This window comes from Rhagoletis pomonella, unplaced genomic scaffold (assembly GCF_013731165.1).
Source record: "Rhagoletis pomonella isolate Grant_MI unplaced genomic scaffold, Rhpom_1.0 Rhpom_scaffold_00006, whole genome shotgun sequence".
Classification (NCBI taxonomy): Eukaryota; Metazoa; Arthropoda; class Insecta; order Diptera; family Tephritidae; genus Rhagoletis; species Rhagoletis pomonella.
Window position 1 is genome coordinate 39377193 of NW_023458560.1, and position 9622 is coordinate 39386814.

The window sequence follows — 9622 nt, forward strand, 5'->3', positions numbered from 1 at the left end:
CTATTATCTATTATCTATTATCTATTATCTATTATCTATTATCTATTTTCTATCATCTATGATCTATTATCTATTATCAATTATCTATTATCTATTATCTATTGGCTATTATCTGATATCTATAATATTGTATATTATTTGTTATATATTATTTATGCAAAATTGTTAAGTATTTTTTATCTAATATTTAGTATTTATTATTTATTATTTGTTATCTATTATCTATTAGGTAAAAGCTCAGCAAAATAGTAAACGCCAAAATATTGTTATATTTTTTATTATCTATTATACTCGTACATATGTATATGATCTTAAACTCAGACATATAGCGAGTCTCAGCATTCATTTTTTTTTTTTAATTTTTATGGCCATTAATTACGGCAGAAAAAGCCTCATACATGTATATACATATGTTTGTATGTCCTACTCGTATGTAAAGAAAAATCTTACCAAACGAAAAATCAAATAACGTACATATGACATGAGAATAGTAGCGAGCGATAGATAGGAACATTTTTCTATTGACACATGATTGACTTTGATTTATGAGGAAAATGGCTTTGGTTCTACGATGACAGCAGTGATGAAATGAGAATAAGCTAATCAGCAAGAATTCGATAGCAATAACTTCATTTCGATTGCAGTGCGATGAGCATATGAAAAGAAATTTTCTAAAATTTGCATATGCCGGCTAAGCAAAGAACGAACAAAGAGAATAATCAAGATAAATCATGACAAGGGAATAACAAAAAGTATATCACTGTGTATTTCGTGCAATTTTCTAGTGCAGAAGTAATCTGATTTTTCTTCAACTCAAACGCCAACGCATTCACGAGCATAGAAATAACAAGTTTACTTGCTCGAAACATATGTATGTATGTACATACGTTTGTATATATGTAGTATCAACTAAGTACAAATACGCCTAGGTACTTATTAGCCACAATAATGTTTGTTGTTAGTTAACTGTATTAACAAATGTAAATAACTAGAATTTTATATATGTATTTTTTTTCTTTTTAATTTATTGCATTTTAGTAAAGCTATAAACCCTATTAGAAAATTGCATGTTACTGTCGTCATTGCTTAGTCATTAAGGTCAGTAAGTTTACTTCGCCGTCAACAAGTCACTTGCTACAGCAATAAATAGCAGTTTTGCATAATCTAATGCGCGGGTAAATATTCCACAACGACCTGTTATTAAAAATGATTTACTAATTAAATGATATATTATTTAGTAAAATTATTTATTATTTAAAATTATTTATTAGCGGTTTTTATAGCTGTTTACTTAAAATCATATATGCTTATGAAGCTAAGATCAACGAGTTCAAAGGTACAGCCTTATAATGAAACTAGCTGGCAATGCTTTACAATGCGTATGATGTCGAATAGAACTTTATACTTAAAGTAGAGATGTTTATTATTATTTGCTTTTTATGTATATTGTAAAAACGTGTTATTGTGAATGGCAAGCAAATCTTTGAAATTTCGGTAGTTTATCGGAGATAAAAAGCTCAAATTTCAGTTTTATATAATTGTTATAGATTTATGCACTATTAGGGTTCAATCGATACCACTAGGGTATCACTCTAATTGGAAATTGTATTCATATGACTTAAAGTATCGATACCTACTCAATATCGGCAAAATATCGAGTACTTGCTTATTTGAATTATCTTCATCTTTTCATTCGAAAGACTTTCCCAATTTTATTCTTGTTGTGTTGAAAAAAATTTAATATCAAAATTAAATTAAAAAAGTAGGTGCGATTAATCGATTAAATAATTTTTTAATTTATCAAAAAATGAGATTAATCAGATTATGATTTATCAGATCTTGAGTAATTACTGCTTACTCATAAAAAATAATTGAAATCTGAGTAAATTTTTTTATTTCTGATTAACAACATTGTCCCTCACCTTTACGTGACAACATCAAGGCGCACGCTACAAATCCGAATCGGCCAAATACTAACATTTAAATATGCTACGTATTTTCAACATAAATGGTTGAAAAATGGCGAAGACCGTGACAATGTAAAATTTTTTCGCAGTTTTTGCTAATTATTTAGAACAAAAAGTTTTGTAGGCCCCACGCTCCTTTTTCGAATAGCCTCCTTTTCTCCATGAGTATGGGCTTGATTTCAAAATCTTCATACCAAGTTACAGTACAGTACCATGGGCACTTCCAGAGATATGCAGTATGAAAAGTTTGGTTTGTATGGGAGGTGCCACGACCCCTTTTCCAATAGCTCCAATTTTTCTCCAAGCGTATTCGATTGATTTCGTATATCTTCATACCAAACTCTAGAAATCTAGCATGAACACATCCAGAGTTATGCAGTATGAAAAATTCGTGCTGTAAGGGAGGTGCCACGCCCCTTTATGTATCGAATTTTTTTGTAGCCTATAGCCATTCTTGAGACGTGTGCGGCAGGTGTCCGAAATTTCAAAAAAATCGGTTTAACCGTTCTCGAGCTTTGCGAACACAGGGGTTTAAAAATATATATTAGTATAGATAAAATAGGTGTGTCGAACGAAAGAGTGTTTAGTTTGAAAATTTAGGAAAATGTATAACAGTATATAACAGTGTATAACAGATTCATCACTTTTGAATATGAATACAAACACGAGCTCATCAATTGATTGCTAGTGAAAGTAAACGTGTGATTCACGTTTAAATAAAAAAATAATAACCAGATTTCAACTGTGAAATTTGAACTTGAAACATTTTTCTCGAAAATACCTATGTACGTAAGTTTTATACATTTGGCGAAGTATTTAAAAGGTAAATTGAACTTTGTACTTTGAAATCTAACTGCGTCCACTTAAATATTGCTAATGCTTTAGTGACGTTATTTTGTCGTTAAATGAGCTGCGGATATAAAAAAATAAGTAAGTAAAATTAATGTAACTCATGAATAAATATAACCATTCATTATGGGCGTATACGACATTCATCATGGGCGATACGACTCAAACATTTTTTGCATGCTCTATAAATATTAATAAGTCTGATTTTTTCAGCACTCAGAGCCGAAGATTTAAGTCTTACCTAATGTACTGGGTAAAAGTATTGATGCTTAAAGTACTTGAGTTTAGCGGAAATTATTAATTATCTACTCGAATTGTATGGGCAAATCCATAATTAAAGCACCAATGTTGTGCCGCCACGAAGCTTTCGCAAAGGATTGGCAAAAAACCAGTTAATTCCAGGCTGAACGCGGAAACAAGTTGGGCTCAGGCCCAATATTTTTTTCGTCTATATAAACTCCTGCACCCCTTAGGTCGAGGCCTTGCTACGCCCTTGCCAAGCATACATAAATAAATTTATATGCATGCATTAAAAATTATTTATTCCAAAGAGTATTCGATCACTATGTAACAGAACTGGAACTTTTTGAAAGTAAATGTGATCATTAATGATAGAAAGCGGATTTAATATGAAATTGACAGAACATTGGCAGGATTAGGCCGCTTTTCTGTGCCGGAGTTGCGTTTTCTTCTTCCAAGTGCACTTTTTTACGAAATTTACTACAGCAAAATGATATTTTCGCAATTTGGAAAACTCTAAATTGATTGTAGCCCACTGGTTTCTTCCGCAAAATTTGCTTAGAATTATACGTAGAATCCATCTGTGCTATACGCGCATAGTCGAAAAAATCTCCCGTACAAATTGATCCGCCCTAACGCACATACATATGTGAACGCATGAGCATTTTTTCATCGAGCAAATATACAGCCAATTGAAATAAATGTTATTACATACTTATCTATATATTATATATTTATAATTTTACTAATAAATATTGATGATCATTTAACGACAATATTAAACATAATGCTTACCTAAAATTCATCGCATTATTTGCTAATTACAAAGATTTTATTCCATTCTAATTTAATAAATATCAGAATGGAAGAAATTTTACTTACAGTTTTCTTTGACTTGCATGCGACGCCATGTCGATTTGAACCGTAACGCGTGAAATGGGCAGTGAAGTTTTGTAAAACGAATGTGAAATTCTGAATTCCCCTTTTCTACTAATGCGAATTTAAAGTAAAAAAATATATATATATATATATGAAAAATTCCTTAGTAAATATTTAATTTATAGTGAGTTGAAGGCAGCGTTGAAATAAAATCGAATCGAAAGAAAATTTGTCGTTGAAAAGGATTATAAAATAATTGCCTTTAAATTTAATGAAAAGTAATTTAGTACACTGTGCGTGCATTTGTGAAAAGTTTTAAAAAATTTTATTAAGAAAAAAATTATGTGCAAGCAATTGTATTAAAAATAGTAACAAATTTGCGAATGAATTTTGAAATTTAGAATTTTAGCCCAATTCTAAAAAAAATTATGAAAATTAAAAATTTACTGTAAAACTAAGTGAAAAGAAAGACGCGTCAAAATGTTCCAACACAGATTATATCCACACAGTTTATTCTTTATCCTGCTATGTTGCTGTGCCTTCTGTACGCCAGCTCTTGCCGATAACAACGGCGCTCAATTCGAGTCAATGCAACGATCGTCGATTTTATTTGGCTTGACAACAATCAGTCGCCCAGATTTGGTTAGTGCAAGTTGTTATGGACAACTGCAGATTATGCAAAAGGCCATACTGCAACAACAACCGTGGGCAATTAAAAGTGAGTGTGAAATAATTGAATGTAAAAAAGAAAAAAATGTTTTTGTATTCAAATAAAAAAAACTAACTGTCGGTTTCATCAGCACCTCAAATGCACAACGTTTTTTTTCACTTGAATTCAGCGAATATTTTTTTGTAGGAAGAAAACAAATCGTCACTACACACGAATAAAGGCGCGCTAGTGTTTTGACGGCGAAAAAAGGCGCGTAAAAAAATTTTGCGGAAAAAGATGCTTATGAAAAACTTCGGCGAAGTATGTTAAGAGTCTTTGACGCTGCAATTTTTTATGCGTCTTTTTTCGCCGTTAACTTTTGAGCTCGCGCCTTTATTTGTGTCTAGTGACGAAATGTACTTGTTCTAGTTATCGTCGTGAACGATGCGGAGTGAACCAAATGTGGCTCTGGAAATATGATTAAAGCTCACTTCCCTGAAGGTCTACCTGACGCTGCATTATCCCGCGCAGGAGGAACCGAGGGTCATATTCTTGCCAAAAGTGGACTGAAGTGGCTACTCATACCCCAAGAACTATCAGTCGTTTAGAATAAAATCATTTTTTCAAAGACCCTGCAGAGGTTAATTTAAGTATGGATCAAACAAAACGTAGTGGGATGTATGCTCACAAAGGCACAACATGCTTTAAGGAGGTGAAGATAAATGTTGTTAGATGAATAAATATGGCTCTAGAGAACGGAATATTGATGTTGGGGTCTTCCTGGACATACATATTGGGTGGCTTTTAACAATGTCTCATGGCAATCAAATTTAGACGTAGTATCGAAGGTAGAAGTTTCCACCGTAATTTTGTTCTGGATAAGCAGCATACATGCATGTCGCCAAAAATTGCTACCAAAGATCCGCGACATTCTCCTTTATAAGACAGTGAAGAACAGTTACAAGGAGATGAGAAGCTGTCTTAGCCTTTCTTATAGTTTTTGCAGCATCTAAGCGTCCGAGATGTTGGCATATCGCACGATGCTTGCCCACACTCTACTCTCGGAGTAATGTTGGAACCCAGAAGTAAGCTACGGCTTACAAGCCCCACCAGGAGCTATGCATGGATTCATGCAAAGGTTCCACCTTTAGGGAAGACATTGCCTAACTACGTCTATCCGCGCTTTTGAGCTCTATAAACAACCCACAACAAAAGGTTATGTCGACATCTTTTAACACGATCCCAACTCTCCACCTTGTCTGCCACTCTCCTTTAGCTAAAGAATAGATGATTTGCATGCCCCATATATTAAGCAAAAATCAGCTAAAACAATTCACCACTTGTTTGTTGTTTTCATATTCCCCTTTCTGTTTCTCTTCTATAGTGTACGATGCTGCAGGTTCCAGGGAGCCTGGCTTTGTGTTAGGCAACGGCTTATGGCTGGGCAGCCGGGACACTTGTGATGCCGTTAAACAGCCAGTCAATCTCAAAATATCTAAACACTTACCACACAAAATGGATACGAAACTAATCACAGACATTGCACCATTCCCCGTCGACTTCCGCGTCGTCCATCTCTGGCATAACTCTACTTTGCAAATGGATCCAATTTTACCATACTATGAACCACGCGTCTCTATCGGCCTTTGCCTGCCAACCGCATGCACACTTTCCGAGATAGCCCAACTAATGGACATTTATGTAGAGGATGAAATATTTTTAGCGAATGATATTTTTAATTTGCGGTTACGTGTAGACAGCGTTAAGGAACTGAAAATGCGTCCGGGATCTTTAGCGCGTCCTTCGTTCATCATTTTATCTGTGTCCTTGTTCTTGACGCTGCTACTGACAGTCGTGGCTTTATCGCGGCGCATGAGGAGAAATAATGAAACTGCTGGTATGGTGGCTGACGGTGATCGAAAGAAGAATGGTGCAGGTGTTGCGGTGGCGAAGCCTAAATCGAGTGCACAACCTTTGACTGGCAAAGGATATTTGGATTGTTTTGATGTGCTAAACAACTTTGAATTGCTATTTCCAGCTGGTGAAGATGGTGTAATAGATGGCAATGATGTATTTCCTGGAGTGAATGGCTTGCGTTGGTATGGTGCAATGTGTGTGATTCTATATCACCAGCTTTGGGTTACCTTTATGGCGACGAGCAATAAGTCGGAACAATTCAAATTCACCAATGATTTGGGAAATTTTGAGGTCTTCGTGGATTTATTCTTCACAATAAGGTTGGTTTTAAGGGGTGCGGTAAGAGCTTTAGGGAGCTTTTTAGGAAAAAATTATTTTGAATTTTTATAAAATTTTATGTCTCCCTTTTAAAAGATAAAAAATGTATGTCTATTTTTTTAATGTACGGTATCTTAATAACAAAAAATGTATGTATGTCTACATTTTAAGTAGCCAAAAATGTATGCTTAGCTTTTAATTTCAATAGTAAATCTTTTTTTTTTTCGTTTTCCATTAGAAGCTGAACAAATAAAACTGAACCAGCAAATTTATGCTAAATTTTTAAATGGCCAAAAATTTATGTCTTCTTTTAAAGAGGTCAAAAATTTATGTTTACATTTTTAATTAGAAATAATTATGTTACATTTTTTATTTACGAAATATGTCTGCCTTCCTTTCGTATTAGCAAAAATTAGGCCTAGTTTTAATTAAAAAAAATGTGTGTCTAATTTTTTATTTGCAATTATTTTATGTCTACATTTTTAATTGCCAAAAATGCATATTTAGTTTTTAATTTCAATCGTCAATTTTTTCATTTTCCTTTAGAAAACGCTTTTTAGCTTGTATAGAAAACTAAAAAAAGTTGGGGTGGTTTTTCTTGTTTTTCAAACGTACAGTTTCGTCGTATGGACTTTTGCATTTCTTAATTGTTCGCTATATTTTCATGTAATATATACCAAATATTTTATATTTTTTTCAGTGGCTTCCTGCAGACATATCATTTCTTCCGGAACAGCAGTACAATTGAGAAAATACGCAAATCTGACTTATGGATGTGTGTGAAGTTAATATTCATGTACCTAGCGCATCGCTTGATAAGGTAAGTGTTGGCATTATTATAAAACTGTCCTGGATTAGTCCTGAAGAGGTTCTGAAAAAGTAGTCAACTGGTTCCGAAAGGGAACATGTCTTGAAACGATATCGAAATGGTCCCTTACTAGTCCCAAAATGATTCCAAACTTGTGACGAAATAGTCCTGCACTAGTCGCGAAATCGTCTTAAAGTAGTGCTGAACTAATCCCGAAATTGTCCGGACCTATTCTCAAAATGAACTTTAACTAGACGCAAATATAAAATATATATAAATAGTCTTGATAAAGTCTTGAACTAGTCGAAAATGGTCCAGCAATAGTCCCACAATGAACCCGAAATAGGCATGAGATAGTCGGGAAATGGTCCCGAAAAGTGTCCTAAATGATCCAGAGCTAGTCCCTAAATAGTTCTGTACTAGTCCATAAAATGTTGTTTAACTACTACCAATATTATCCCAAACTAGCCCTGTACTGCTCTCAAAATGGTCCAGGACTAGGCCCAAAACGGTTCTCAAATATTAAAGTTCCGAAATGGACCTTTGGAAATTGATATATACAATCGGTTTTTAGCAAAAAGTGGTTTTTCAAGAGATTTTAGGAAAATGGGGTTGGTACCTCCCATTTATATGATATATGCGTATTTTATTTATTTTATTTCTCTCAACCAAATTTGGTAAACACATTGTGCTTAGGCTTCTTAAGCGCCATATTGAAAATTTTTTAAAGCGGACAAAAACAATGGGCTCCACCAACGTAACGGTAATTTCAAAAAAACTCACAGCTACCTATATTTTAGGAGGAGTAGATTTTGTCCGATTTCAAAAATATTCAAGACGGTACTTAAGGAGGCTATGCACAATGTGTATACCAAATTTGGTCGAGATCGGTCGGTTTTAAAGGCCTACTATATACATATCCTCTTCTGAGAACACATTCGATCTTTGAAATCGAATCAAAAATAGTTATTAAAAACTCATATCTCTGCGAAATCCTATTTTCTGGCCTAAATCGACTGGTCGCGACCTCTAAACAACCTTTAAAAAATCTATAAAAATAGGCAATAATATTTCTCATAAAACCGAATAAAATTAGGGGGTAGGGTCTTAAAATTTCCAAAAAAAGCATTTTCGATGGGCACCCTACTGAACAGATCTCCGAAATGATCGCCAACTAGTTCTGAAATGATCCAGAAAAGTTTCGAAATGGCTCTAAAACAATACAGAACAGGTCCGAAATGGCCCCGAAATGGTCTTGAAATAGCTCTGAACTATTTCAGAAATGTCCATTCGTACCCACAAGAAGCAATTAGAGATTTCCTGCTGGGTTAACGCAAATTTTATCCATGTCAACAGCTAAGATATTTACACATCAAAAATATTTTGCTCCTTTATTGCTAGGCTTCACACACGCCCAATGAATCATTACTTTGCGAATTGTGTTAAAGCATTAGTGCCTGTCTGAGAGTCGAAACATATCCGCTTACTCAGCAGATTTTGCCCTTATGCTCTTTTTTGGGTTCGAATTTTTGCGTGTAATCTCAGGTCATTCGTTGCCATTAAAGCCCTCATGTCCTGGAGCCTACCACAAGGTAATGTTGGAACGTGTGATTGGTTGGCTCCTAATGCTGTCTGTCTTTCTGACATGATATTTAATATTACCTAAATCGTCCTTCTATAATCAAAAACATCCATAAAAGTGATGTGTGTACTTCATAGCACTCAGGGTTGCCTCTTTTAAGTCCGCTTGCGCCGAGATGTTACTACAGCCGAAGATTTTACTTGGGCTTTGGGCAGTTTATAGGCCAGAAAAGTTCCAAGAATTTTAACATGACGTGATCGGAAAAGTTTATTTCTTAAGTTTTGCCTTCATCCTTTTGTTTGCTTGTGCTTAATATGTGGAATTACGCCCTTAGAGTTGTAATCTTCTTTTTCCATTAGGCTTGGTGGTAATCAACTATGTATAAAGCCGCTTTTCTCGAGTGTGATTTTTTT

The 9622-nt window shown here is 34.3% G+C and overlaps 1 protein-coding gene across 1 annotated transcript; it reads left to right on the forward strand.

Moving 5' to 3' along the window:
• Positions 1 to 4415: 4415 nt before the first annotated feature.
• Positions 4416 to 9092, forward strand: LOC118741903. Its single transcript, XM_036473877.1, has 4 exons — positions 4416 to 4653; positions 5969 to 6821; positions 7520 to 7639; positions 9029 to 9092. Exons 1-4 carry the CDS (start codon positions 4416 to 4418, stop codon positions 9090 to 9092), a joined length of 1275 nt encoding a protein of 424 aa, XP_036329770.1.
• Positions 9093 to 9622: the final 530 nt, after the last annotated feature.